This window comes from Staurois parvus, unplaced genomic scaffold (assembly GCF_062004578.1).
Source record: "Staurois parvus isolate SC_StPar_1 unplaced genomic scaffold, SC_StPar_1.0 ptg002350l, whole genome shotgun sequence".
NCBI lineage: Eukaryota > Metazoa > Chordata > Amphibia > Anura > Ranidae > Staurois > Staurois parvus.
In genome coordinates, this window is record NW_028320146.1 from 51,309 (window position 1) to 66,080 (window position 14,772).

The following is a 14,772-nucleotide window of genomic DNA, read 5'->3' on the forward strand; positions in this document are numbered from 1 at the left end:
GGAAGACTTTTGTAAGGAAGAATGGGCAAAGATACCTCAAACAAGAATTGAAAGACTCTTGGCTGGCTACAAAAAGCGTTTACAAGCCGTGATACTTGCCAAAGGGGGCAGTACAAGATATTAACTCTGCAGGGGGCCCAAACTTTTGCAGACGCCATTTTTTTGTTTTCTGTTATTTTGAAAGTGTAAATGATGGAAATAAAATCTAACTTTTGTTGACATATTATAAGAATGTCTAATCTGTAATTTGATGCCTTTTGGAGATTTTTCCATCTTTCCTTGGCTTCTTTATGCACATTAATACACATTTTTAGCTGGGGTGCCCAAACTTTCCATCCCCACTGTATATATTATATATATTGATTACGGCCAAAATTGTAGCATTCTAATATATGTCAATATATTTGGGAAGAATATTTTTAAAATATATTTTTCTTGTGGGGAAGAAGGTTCTGCCTTTGAAACGCGTTGGATGTGAGGGAGTCAGGCAGTGGTGTTACCAAGCAGAGCAATACAAAGCAGCATGTTTACATAGTAAACACACACACAGTAAAACCCGCACACAGATGTTACGCACCACTATTGGTGGCTAGGGATGTCAATCACCAGGTCCCGGGTCAGAGATTCCCGGATGGCACCCAGACAGCGCAGAGTAACACTGACAGTAAACAATACAGGTCTCTCTCCTGCCAGCAAGGACATGCTGCTTTGTATCTCTCTGCACAGCAGCATGTCTCCCTAGTAAAACACACAGCACACAGTTAACCCTTTGATTGCCCCAGATGTTAACCCCTTCCTGCCCAGTGCCATTAGTACAGTGTCGGTGCTTTTTATTAGCGCTGATCACTGTATTGGTGTCACTGGGGATGTCAGTGACACCAAGTCAGTTCCCCTCAGTGTCAGAATGCCCGCTGTAAGTCGCTGATTGCCGCCATTACTAGTTTAAAAAAAAAAAATCCCAGTATCTATACCGCCATTTGTAGACGCTATAATTTTCACGTAAACCAATTCAATTTTTTTTTTTTAGCGAAGACGTCGCAGAATACATTTTGACCTAAATTTATGAAGAACTTTGATCTTTTATATTTTTTTACTGGATATGTTTTATAGCAAAAAGTAAAAAATATTTTATCAAAATTGTTGGTTTTTTTTGTTTATAGCGCAAAAAAATAAAAACCGCACAGGTGATCAAATACCACCGAGAGAAAGCTCTGTTTGTGGGAAAAAAGGGCGTAAATCTCATTTGGGTGCAGCGTTGCACGACCGCGCAATTGTCCGTTAAAGTGACGCAGTGCTGTATTGCAAAAAATGGCCCGGTCAGGAAGGGGGGGGGGAATCCTCTGGAGAGCGAGGGGTTAAACCTCTGGAACGAAAAATGACCAAAGCATATCCTTCTATAGTGTGTACTTGCCGCAATCTATAGCACCTAGTGTGATTTCTGTCTGCCCTCTCATTCCTCAGTCATCTGCAACTGTCACTTCGGTCAGTTTATGCCCCCACCAGGCAATCCCAGGAGATAGTCCCACCCACCTCCAGCACACAGCAGGTGATTGACAGCCTCAGCTGTGCGTGTGTATGAGACTGTGTAGAAGGGGGTGTGGTTCTCCTTCCATCTGCCCCGCCTTTCTTCTGGATTCATGAGCTGGGGCTGATCAGGATTATTTGGAGTACTTGCAGCATTATTGGGAGGTACACGGCGGGGTCATCCTTGGGGGGGGCGGGGTCATCTTCGGGGGGGCAGGGCACATGTAGTTCCTGCATTTTAAAAGATAAGTTCACAGTCCGTTTTGGCAATACATCATTTTTTTTCCCCCCTTAATACCTTATTTTTAGAATTTCTGTCTCCACTTCCGATCCCAGCCGCCTAGGCGATTTTGTCATTAGGCGTTCCCTGGGGCTTCTGGGATATCGGCGTCATCGGAGTCGGAGGGAATGCCTAATAGCGAAATCTCACGTTATTACGCGATTGCGGGGATTTTAGCGCCATTCTAGAACAGCTCTCTGCTGTGTAGTTTGTGACATCAGATCTCCACCCCCTGCCTTCTGGAGCTGAGAACTTCTGTGTAAATTCTGGACTTTGAAGAGATTGCTGCAGATAAACGGGTACAACTTATGTAGGAGGATTTGTTTCATCTCTGTGTATCACCTGAGGACAATCACAACACTGGGTATATATAAGGGTTTACAACCACTTTGGTTGTAAATGTTGACATATACCCAGTGAAGTGACTGTCCTTGGGTGATACCCGGAGATAAAATAAATCACCCGACATGAGTTGTATCTGTTTATCTGCAGCTGTATGCTCCCTAAATTCATGGAAAAAGAAGAATTTACAAGGGATCTCCAAGCTCTGAAAAGCAGAGGGAAGCTGAACTTAGGCCGGCCATACATTATACAATTTTCTTGAGAATTTTGGTTTAGATTTACCAAAAACCATATAATAGGAGGTCAAACCTAGCAACACTTTCAATTGCATCCAATCAGGCCGGCTCTTGCACTACATAGTTAAAGGTAAATCTAAAGGAAATTGGGCAGAAATTGGAAAATTGTATAGTGTATGGCCAGCCTTACACAATGTGAGGATAGCTCTGAGAGCTGATTGGAGGGAAGGGACACACCCTTCTTCACACAACTGAGGCTGTCAATCACAGGCTGTGTGCTGGAGCTCCCTTCCTTGTTACCTTTTTCGATGTCAGGAAAACTCCTCAGAAGGGAAGGAAGGAGGCGGCAGACGGAAAAGACAAACGCATTAGTGCTCTGGATTAGGACAAGTACGCACTACAGAGGGATCTGCTTTGTTCATATTTCATGTCTGAGGTTTACAACCACTTTACAGGAAGCTGTCATCGGGCAGAGTGTGATGCCCAGAGTGCGAATGCGGCTTCACTAACCGGCTTGTGCAGCTGCCAGCCACAGGGGAAGGTGCTGAGAGGTGGCTGGGGCTCAGTCCCTGTTGCTGAAGGAGTGTCAAGGTACCATGACTTGGAAAAGAAATTAACCATGTATGGTGGTGGAGGGCCAACCATGGACCTTTTGGGTTTGAAGGAGTCCAAACATTTTTTTTTTGGACCAAATTATAACTGCTATAGAGAACTCGACAGAATCCTTTGACAGGCATACTGGTGAGTAAAGGAGAACCTACCTTCCTATGGTATACAAATGCAAAACCCATAGGACACGAAGCAAAGCCCATTGACACCGGCATACTGGCGGGTGAACCCATAGGACTCAAAGCAAAGCCCATTGATGCCAGCATACTGGCGGGTGAACCCATAGGACTCAAAGCAAAGCCCATTGATGCCAGCATACTGGCGGGTGAACCCATAGGACTCAAAGCAAAGCCCATTGATGCCAGCATACTGGCGGGTAAACCCATAGGACTCAAAGCAAAGCCCATTGATGCCAGCATACTGGCGGGTGAACCCATAGGACTCAAAGCAAAGCCCATTGATGCCAGCATACTGGCAGGTGAACCCATAGGACTCAAAGCAAAGCCCATTGATGCCAGCATACTGGCGGGTAAACCCATAGGACTCAAAGCAAAGCCCATTGATGCCAGCATACTGGCGGGTGAACCCATAGGACACGAAGCAAAGCCCATTGATGCCAGCATACTGGCGGGTAAACCCATAGGACTCAAAGCAAAGCCCATTGATGCCAGCATACTGGCGGGTGAACCCATAGGACTCAAAGCAAAGCCCATTGATGCCAGCATACTGGCGGGTGAACCCATAGGACTCAAAGCAAAGCCCATTGACGCCAGCATACTGGCGGGTAAACCCATAGGACCCAAAGCAAAGCCCATTGATGCCAGCATACTGGCGGGTAAACCCATAGGACGCAAAGCCCATTGACACCGGCATACTGGTGGGTAAACCCATAGGACTCAAAGCAAAGCCCATTGATGCCAGCATACTGGCGGTTGAACCCATAGGACGCAAAGCCCATTGACGTAGGCATACTGGCGAGTAAACCCATAGGACCCAAAGCAAAGCCCATTGATGCCAGCATACTGGCGGGTAAACCCATAGGACACAAAGCCCATTGACACCGGCATACTGGCGGGTAAACCCATAGGACTCAAAGCAAAGCCCATTGATGCCAGCATACTGGCGGTTGAACCCATAGGACGCAAAGCCCATTGACGTAGGCATACTGGCGAGTAAACCCATAGGACCCAAAGCCCATTGATGCCAGCATACTGGCGGGTAAACCAATAGGACGCAAAGCCCATTGATACCAGCATACTGGCGGGTAAACCCATAGGACACAAAGCAAAGCCCATTGACACCGGCCCATTGGAGCCATCAGAAGCAACTGAGCCAATTACTCCGGGCAGAGCTGAAATCATTTGGCAGCTCTCTAAACTGATCACAGAATAGGACTCCGATTTGCCATTTTTTTCAATTCGATCGGCTTATTTGCATCGAGTGACTGATTGAATGATCACATCAACATACATGGCCATCATCATCATCATCATCCATACATGGCCATCATCTTCGACATGCATGGCTATCATCATCATCATCGAAATGCATGGCCATGGCTATCATCGACATGCATGGCCATCATCATTGAGATACATGGCCATCATCATCATCATGGGCATACATGGCCATCACCATCATCATGGACATGCATGGCCATCATCATCATCATGGACATGCATGGCCATCATCATCATCATGGACATGCATGGCCATCATCATGGACATGCATGGCCATCATCATGGACATGCATGGCCATCATCATCATCATGGACATGCATGGCCATCATCATGGACATGCATGGCCATCATCATCATCATGGACATGCATGGCCATCATCATCATCATGGACATGCATGGCCATCATCATGGACATGCATGGCCATCATCATGGACATGCATGGCCATCATCATGGACATGCATGGCCATCATCATCATCATCGAGATACATGGCCATCATCATCATCATCAAGATACATGACCATCATCATCATCGAGATACATGACCATCATCATCATCATCGAGATACATGGCCATCATCATCATCGAGATACATGGCCATCATCATCATCATCGAGATACATGACCATCATCATCATCATCGAGATACATGGCCATCATCATCATCATCCTCGAGATACATGGCCATCATCATCATCGAGATACATGGCCATCATCATCGACATAAAATGGACCCCAAAGACATCAAAGAAAAGAGGCTACGGTTTCCTCTGATGCGTCTCTGAGTGCCGTATGTCGCGGTCCTCTATGTTGCCCTGTTCTGCCCTCTGCGGCGTTTGGCAAAGGTGCGACGGCCACACCTAAGGGGGGGGGGCTTTACACGTACCCTCCAATCCTTCATACAAAAAGTGCTACATTTTCTATCATGCATGAAGTGCGTCAGAGCAGCGCTCTCCTCGATTTTTCCCCCCCCACCCACACAAAAAACACAATTACAAAAGGACCTCCTTGTGATGGCGCATTATATGCTGATTTTTTTCAGACGGCCGTCGGAATCCCTTTTTGCAAAACTCGCAGCGGTGCGGGTAGTCCTTGGTGTGTATGGAGATGACGTGGCGTTTGAAGCCGGACGCGTCCGTCGTGCTGTACTCGCAGTACTGGCACTGGTAGACCTTTTTGCCGCTGTGCGTCTTCATGTGCTTTTTGAGCTCCGGTTGCAGCCGGAAGCCACGTTTGCATTTTTTGCACTTGAAGGGCAAGTCTTTCGTGTGGACAGACAGGATGTGGCCGCTCAGGATGAACGGGTCGGGGGTTTTGAAGTCGCAGTGGCGGCAGTGGTGGACCTTCTTGCCTTGGTGCGTCTCGCTGTGTTTCTTGAGTTCGGAGGGGCGGTGGAAGCCTTTGTCGCACACGTCGCACTTGTGGGGGAAATCCTTGGTGTGGACGGAAATGACGTGGCGTTTCAGGTCGCTGGAGTTGGTGCTCTTGTGGTCGCAGTGGGGGCACTGGTGGGTTTTGTGGCCCTGAAAGAGCTCGGTGTGGCGCAGAAGGTCCTTCTCGTCGTTGAACGCCTGGGGGCACTGCTCGCACTTGAACGGCAAGTCCGAGCCGTGGCGGCTTTTAATATGCGTCTTTAGGTTCGACTGGTCGGCGCAACGGAACTCACAGAAATGGCACGCGTACGGCTTTTCTCCCGTGTGGGTCCTGAGGTGCTTCTTCAGCTCGGAGGGGTGTCTAAAGCCCTTTCCGCATTCGACGCACACATGTGGAAAGTTCTTGCTGTGTACGGCCAGCAGATGGCGGTTGAGGAGCCCCTGCTCGGCCGTCTCGTAGTCGCAGTATTTGCACTTGTGCAGTCTGGGCTCTGTGTCCCTCAGGATGAGCTTGTTGGAGCTGAGCGGACTGGCCTCGCGGTAGCGCCGCGTGTACTCCGTGAACTCGTGAGGCTTTTCCGTTTTGCTGGTCAGCTTGTGGCTCTCCAGGTGGTTGTGAAAACTGACCTTCTTGTTGGTGGTGAAATCGCAGTCCGTACACTGGTACTTCTTCTTGATGAGGTGGTCGGGGTGATTCTTCATGTGCCTCTTCAGGAACCCCCGCGACTTAAACTTCTTACCACAGATGTGACACGGGTACACGGTCAGAGGCTGGCCATCGGGGCCGATGATGACGGCTGCGTGAAATGAAGAGAACATTAAAGTGTTACTAAAGAAGTAAAATAAGTATCAACAAGTTTATAAACACACAGTACTGTGCAAAAGTTATCGGCAGGTTTGAAGAAAGGCTTTCAAAAATATATATTTTATTTTTTTTATCAATTTACAAAAGGAAAAGTGAGAGACTAGAGGAAAAAAATCTAAATCCAATCAATATTTGGTGTGACTACCTTTTGGCTTCAAACCAGCATCAATTCATCAAGAAGAAGTGCAAAGAAAAAAGCAGCATTGAGGAGCGTAGACAGTCATCGGGTAAAGCTGAGAAGCGTAGACAATGTGGTCAGGCAAGATGGACGCAATTCATAGGGGCATTTCCACTGCACAGACATCCATCCCACTTAGCATACCTTGTACTAAACCTCCACCAACACTTTCCTCTTCTGACCTCGCTACTACCGAAGAGGTCACTAAGGTTTTCTCAGAAGCCCAACTCACCACCTGCCCCCTGGATCCTGTCCACTCACAACTACTACAGTCACCCTCTTCTTCCATCCTATGCTCCCTCACGCACATCTTCAATCTTTCCCTCTCTACTGGTGCCTTCCCCTCCCCTCTAAAGTACGCGCACATCACTCCCATACTTAACAAGCCCTCCCTGGACCCCACCAACCTGAACAACTTAAGACCCATCTCCCTGCTGCCATTTACCTCTAAACTCCTAGAACACTTAGCCTGCAATCGCCTGAGCTCCTCCCTCACCGACAACAACCTTCTTCACCCTTTACAGCGTGGCTTTCGCTCACTACTCTCCCCTGAAACTGCCCTACTAAACCTCACTAATGATCTACTAACTGCTAAAACCAATGGCCACTACTCCGTACTCATCCCAACCAATGGCCACTACTCCGTACTCATCCCAACCAATGGCCACTACTCCGTACTCCTCCCAACCAATGGCCACTACTCCGTACTCATCCCAACCAATGGCCACTACTCCGTACTCATCCCAACCAATGGCCACTACTCTGTACTCCTCCCAACCAATGGCCACTACTCCGTACTCATCCCAACCAATGGCCACTACTCTGTACTCCTCCCAACCAATGGCCACTACTCCATACTTATCCCAACCAATGGTCACTACTCCGTACTCATCCCAACCAATGGTCACTACTCCGTACTCATCCCAACCAATGGCCACTACTCCGTACTCATCCCAATCAATGGCCACTACTCCGTACTCATCCCAACCAATGGCCACTACTCTGTACTCCTCCCAACCAATGGCCACTACTCCATACTTATCCCAACCAATGGTCACTACTCCGTACTCATCCCAACCAATGGTCACTACTCCGTACTCATCCCAACCAATGGTCACTACTCCGTACTCATCCCAACCAATGGCCACTACTCCATACTAATCCCAACCAATGGTCACTGCTCCGTACTCATCCCAACTAATGGCCACTACTCCGTACTCATCCAAACCAATGGCCACTGTCATGGAAATTTTGTATTGTTGGTCGAACTTTAAATGTGTCATGTATTCGTGTTATTCATATGTCTCTCGTGTGGCTTAATTAAAGCTCTGAAGGCTGCAATTGGGCCATGCGCATGTACAATGTATGTATTACAGTACTCGGCTGGGTAATGGATGAGATGGCAGATCTGCGCTTATAGACCGGCGTGTATACCACCACGGCATTCCATGCGAATGCTGCTGTCAGTAGACCGTGGGCCTGTATCCACATATCAGCAGCATGGTACCACGTGGGCTTCATAACGCAATGCGCAAGCGGTGTGAACTCCACGTGTAGGCTTGTGCATATCTTACAACCCATTACTAATCTGAACTGTATCTCGGATGGATGTGTTTTAATAAAGATCGTATCGGGCCCATCCAGGTACAGACTGATATTTTTAGAGAGTGCTTGTGCAGAGAATGTACATACCAATAGAAGCTAGTAGGACAGGAAATATGACCTCAGATGGCTCATAGGGGGGAAGGGGAGGAAGTCTGCTGACCTCAGAAGGTTCATGGGGGAGGACCAGTGATAGATAATAGCAAAGGCTATGCTCCAATTGGAATGTATATCCTCTGTATAGGTACTCCCCATTGCATTGTTCGGTGGGAGGGATTGACTTTATTCATGTGGGGGGCATGTGTGTATTCTTAATAAAACAGAGAGCTGAGCCTAAAATCAGCCCTTATGTGGATTGCAACACCAGCCTTAGAGTGTCGTGTGATCATTCTAGGGTAGCGGAGCTCCAATCACCCACAAATTCAACAGGACCAAAGTATTTGGATGGGCAGGAATCGTGTAGTTTGGCTGCAGTCGTGGTAAGCGAGATTCGCACAGCTTTATGGGGGATTTCTGCGCATCCAACTGCGAGTACTCACGGTAAGGAGAAATTCGTTAAAGCGAATTTCCAAGACAGTTTGGCGAGCCTGGTGGATACTAACGCGTATTCTTGCGTAGCTAACCAAGAACGAGGGGGGAATGAGCCATCATGAACTAGCAAAAAGTATGCCGGCACATTTCAGGTCTCTCTGCCATTAAGAGGATCGCTTTTTGCGTGTTCGTGTGGCTGATTTCGCTCTCTGTTAGCTAACAAGAAATACCGCTTAACAAGGACCTCGTTTTTTGTCCTAAACTCTTGATTTGTGGGTGAAAGACGAGGGTTTGTCTCTGCTGAGAGCAGCAGAGGGGTGGGTTTGGTTGGCTGGATTTGGTCAAGTTTAAAAATCTTCCAACCAAAAATTAAACGGGTATATGTTTTAGTGGGTAAAAGTTGTTGCATAGTGTTAGGTAAGTATTTGTGGGCTGTAGGTACTGTGGTGATTGCTTTACCCCCCTCCACGTGAGGTAATTATTACAGTGCTGAAAGGCTTAGGTTAATTGTTAACTGTTGTAAGATCTGTGTACAATGTTTTGTGGAACTACTGCTCCCAGCAAGCATGCAGCAGGGGGTCCTTTCTGTTACATGTGCATGTTAGTGTGATATGTTGGTGTTTTATGTCCGTTCTGTGATTGTGCCCAAATTGTGTTGTATGTGTACTTCATATTGTTGTGTAATTGTCCAGTGTATGTTCTGTTCAAAAGTCTGTTTTATGTAAGAGGCAATTTTGAGGCTAGAGGCTGCCGTGTGCTTCCCTGTGGGGGGCCATTCTAGTGTTACCATGTGCTCCTCTGTGGGGGGTCATTCTAGTATCTGCCATGTGCTCCTCTGTGGGGGGTCATCTTCTTGACTAAACCACATAGACTCCTTTTGTTTGGTGGCCATTTTGTTAATGACCATGTGCTTTCCCTGTTGGTGGCCATTTTGTTGGCTACCATATGTGCAGTAATCTCTATGCAATGTGCATGAAGTTTCCTATATGCATTTGACCCATATTGTGTTTTTAATCCAAATTTTTTACAGTTTCATTTGTTTGCTTTTAGCTTTAAATTTGCGTATTGCCAGCCAATTTAAAGTGTGTTAAGCGAGTTTTCCCTTCACGTGTTCCACATTTAATGAGCGCGGTGTAGTCTGGGTTTTTGCACATAGATTTCTTGTATAGTGATTATGTTTTTCTTGTGTTTTTCCTGTTAAAAGTAGTTCCTTATTGTAAAGCGGGTTTGTTTTAAGCTGCTGTGTCGCGTGTTTCACGTCCAGCAGACTTTTTGTGTAAACGGTTCTAGGTGGTTGCAGTAAAGATTGCGTGTATAACGTGGATCGTTTAGCGGTGCTGATAGGAGTGATTTTTGCGTCAGCAACAAGGTTACTTTTGGCGCAGTTTTTCGGTTTACCTCTGTGTAATTGTTTTACTGTGAAACGTCCCGTGTTTTTCATAAGGATCCACTTTGTCCTTTTTAACAGTTTTTCAGGTTGAAAAGAGTTTTTTTTTCTGTGTGTATTAGGAAAGTTTTTTTCTTTACACAAATTTCCTAAAGGTCAGTTAGCAGGTTTCTGCCCAACCAGTGACCCCTAAGTAACATCCAAGAACCCCTCTTTTTGTTTTGACTTGTGTTAGCTACTGTGTGCAGGGAGAGAAAAGCCACTTTCATCATTGTGCGGTGTGGCCTGCCAAACACAGTGGGTGATGAGAGCCACATAAATTACGCTGTGCGAGTGGGCGGTCCAGGGAAGTCCTGGTCACCACAAACACTTCGGGTGGTCAGGATCACACAAATTGCGCTGTGGGAGTGGGAGGTGTGCTCTCAGTCTGACCGCCACTTGATGCGCTTCGGGTGATCGATAAGTATCACATAAATTACGCTGTGCTGGGAAAGTGGTGGAATCAGGCCTCTCGGTAGGATCCCACCGAGTGCTCCAGGGGGTAAACAGGTACCCGGACGCGGGATATATACCAGTGACTAGTCACGATGGGCAGTAGTCAGTCCATGAAGAGAGAGGGGGAACCAGCCCTCTTCAGGGTAAGGACAGCTGCACAACTGATGAAGGTGAGTTTGGGGGGGAAGTCTACAGAACCCCTCAAAAGGTGGAATAAATGGTCGAAGGGTACCAGATGGGAAATTCCCCGGGAAGGTACATTTGACGCATGGAGGTGGGAAAAATTCATCTCTGAATTTGAACCACGGATGCAGGCGTCAGAACTAGAGATCGCACAGCTATGGCTTCACAGGTCAATCCGATTAGGGAAGCAGGGCATACATAAACTGGTGTCTGTCCGGAAGAACCAGGTGATGTATACCTGGCCTCCAGAGGGAATAAAACAGGAGGATCCGGTGTCAGAGGTGGAGGAAGCTCTTTCAGGGCTGACTCTACTAAGGCAGGCAGGATCAGGGTCTGCTGGGGTCCCCCAACAACCAACAGTGGCTGAGATAAGTATAACTGCACCTGTCTCTTCTGTTAGTGACGTCACTCTTGACATACCTTCTGTGTCTTTTGTCTCTATGCCTCAGCCTCTGCCTCTACCTCTCCCTTCTCCCTGCTTCACCCCAGCTCCTTCTGTTTCCAACTATGAAGCCTACTCAACAACCGATTTGCAGACTATCTGTGAATCAAGGGGAATAGACACCCGGTTAAAAAACAGGGCGGATTGCATCAAAGCGCTACGAGCCACTGATCAGACCCCTGCCCCCCAGCTATAACCTGATCTGAGGGACCTCAAACCTGAAGGTGCAGTAAGCGAGGTGGTTAATCTAAGCCCACCGATGATGCTGGGTCAGCCCTTGCACTCTTCCCGGACCGAGGCCTATCCAGTCAGGGTGCAGCAATTTGAAGGTCCTCCCAATGCACGGGGGGAACGGACTTTAGGGGAACGGGTAGTTTGGCATGTCCCCTTCACCCCGGCAGAGATCCGCACTATTCTGGCTGAGCTCCCGGACTATCGAGTCAATCCGAGAGGATTTGCTCGAATGTTTGGACAAAACCAGTTCAGCTATGGTATGAGCGGGTCAGATTGTGCACAGATCCTACGGGCAAAGGTGGGCATGGAAGTGGCCAGTACAGTGATTGCAGGGTGCTCTATAACCACTCATGAGGAGATGACTTCAGGGGGCAAAGAATTCTGTACACAGCTAAAGGCAAAGCTTCCAGAAATGTATGGTGCTACCTCTACTACGGACATGATGAAGCTCACCCAGGGTCCTAATGAGGAAAGCGCCTGCTTCTGGCGCCGTCTCAAGCAGACGGCACTGGATGCGGATCTGGAAGTTGGACCTGATGCTCCAACTGAAGGGGTAAAGGTGACCGCGACGCACATTCTGTTGCGGGCCAAATTTTTGGAAGGCATCGATACTAAAATTCGGGAAAGGCTGGTTCTGGCCCGACCCGAATATAATGAGATGTCTATCCCTGCTATCCTTTCCACTCTTGCGGCAATAGAGAGGGAAATGGATAGAAGAAAACAAGACAAGGCCAAAGTTCTTATGTCCCAGACCCCACACGAAAAACCAAGGGATCCGGGTCACAGGAAGGATAGGCCCCCACCCAGGTGCTTCCAGTGCCACCAAACGGGGCACATAAGGAGGAGCTGTCCCCAATTACCTAAAGGTCGGTGGCAGTTCATTCCTGATGAGTCCTCCGCCCCTATGACCACCATGGTAAGTAACTCCTATGAATTCTCATAGGAAGTTGACAAATCGGTGTCGGCCCAGATCCATCTTTTTCTAGAGGAATTAAAATATCCCCTCCCTTGCCTCACTGACACCGGTGCAGCAAGAACGGTCCTGCGAAAACAGGACATCCAAGGCAAGGTACCCCTCTCAGGGGAAAGCCATCCTAACCCCTACTAACCTCACTATCAAACGATGCACTATTCTTAACCCAGCTTCTCTTCTTCCTGTGTCGGAAGATGAGAAGGGGGGGGAGGACAACAATGACAGTGCTGAATTTTGCAACACGACTAACAATACTAACACCTCTTCTGCTAACATGTCTTCTTTGTCCACTACTAATCTCTCTTCCAAAGGACACGACTGCATTTCTTTGGTGGAACTGGAGTCAGCGGCGACACACCCCATATCACCCCGAGAGTAGCGGTAAGGTTGAACGTCTCAACGGAATCCTTAAAAACAGGATCTCCAAAATCATGGCCGATACCAAAAAACCTTGGCCTGAGTGTCTCCCCATTGCCCTCTATTCCATCCGGAATGCCCCTCGGCAACCACATGGGCTGTCACCCTACGAGGTGTTGTTTGGGGGACCTCCCAAAACAGGGTTGTACTTTCCTCAACAGTTGTCGTCTTTGCATTCACAGCTTACAGGTTATGTGCAATCTCTGCAACGGGAGCTGCAGAAGATACACCATCGGGTTCGCGAATCGCTCCCCGATCCAAATACAATAACAGGTGTTCTTTCTATTGAGCCAGGTGATTGGGTCGTCCTAAAGAAACATCAAAGAACCGGACTCGAGCCACGGTTCACCGGACCATACCAAGTCCAGCTGACGACACCTACCTCACTCAAACTCGAGGGACGAGACAACTGGGTGCACGCAAGCCACTGCAAGAAGCTTTTCAGCTACACCAGAGAATGAGGGGTGTCATTTTCCTTTTTCTTTTTGTTTGTATGTCATACATGTGTGTGAACGGAGGAAAAGACGGCAGATACCCCAACCTTTTATTTAAAATGCACCTGCGTTTAGCCAGAACCGCCAACAAAACCAACTGTTGGGTATGCTCTAAGCCCCCACCCAGTCATCACATGTCCGCAATGGCCGCTGTTCATGCCCTATATGACATCCGCGTCGGCATGAAAAAGCAAGGGACCCCTGGTCAGCCCCCACGTAGACATTTGTCGGTAGAACTTAATGACACATTTTTAGCAGGTAACATCAGTTTCAGCACCAATATTAGCTCTAGCTCCTGTAGGGCCCTCGTCAGTCCATTATGGGTAACTGGACAGCTAGGCAGCCCTCAGGTGTGCTTTAACATCAGCTTTGGCACAGGTAACAAGTTTGTTGGGACTACCACCTGTGAGGGAGGTATAACTGTCAATCTGACTAACCAGACTTCCCTTCTGAGTAACCACACTGACCGACCAGACCACGTGTGTTGGAAGGACGGATGTGATGTGCAGACTGAGGGAGCAATCCCCCAGTCTGTGCAACTGTTGCTCAGTACCAGAGGCCGAACGAGGAACTCCTCCTGTTCTGCTCTGACAGGTCCATACTATTTTCTGTGTGGTTCGGCAGCCTATAGAACATTTCCCCAGAACGCGAAAGGTTCGTGTGCCCTCATAAAGCTAGTCCCCGCATCCTATGTAGTGATGGACCATGAAGAGTTGATGGTCCACAAGAAGGTAAGGATGGCAGGGAGAGTTCGCAGGGAACTGTTCTCTGAGGGCGACCAGGCATGGGCTTGGTTCCCCTCATGGACAGGATGGGGAATAGAACTTATGAAGCGCCTGAACAATTTTTCTGTCATCGTGGATAGTATGTTTAACGAGACCGTAGAGGCTGTCAGAGAAATTGCCCAAGAACAACGGCAGATGGGAATTTTAGTGCTTCAGGAGAAGATGGCCCTTGATTATCTTTTAGCCGCCAAAGGGGGGTTCTGTGAGTTCATCGGAGAGGATTGTTGTACTTGGATAGAAGACACCGATGACAAGGTCCAGGCCCATATGGACAAAGTTAGTGAACTACAGGGAAAAGCTAGAGCTATAGCTAGTGAGGGTTGGAATCCGTTCAAGGGTTTGGGAGGATTGGGAGAT

General features: G+C 48.0%; 1 protein-coding gene across 1 annotated transcript in view; it reads right to left on the bottom strand.

The window, feature by feature from the left end:
* Window positions 1-5,046: 5,046 nt before the first annotated feature.
* LOC149431210 (zinc finger protein 711-like) overlaps window positions 5,047-14,772 on the bottom strand; it is a 47,315-nt gene continuing 37,589 nt past the window's right edge. Inside the window, exon 8 of the mRNA XM_089665785.1 lies at window positions 5,047-6,626. Within this exon, the coding sequence (XP_089521911.1) occupies window positions 5,449-6,626 (1,178 nt within the window). The 3' untranslated portion in view covers window positions 5,047-5,448. The remainder of the gene's footprint in view (window positions 6,627-14,772) is intronic.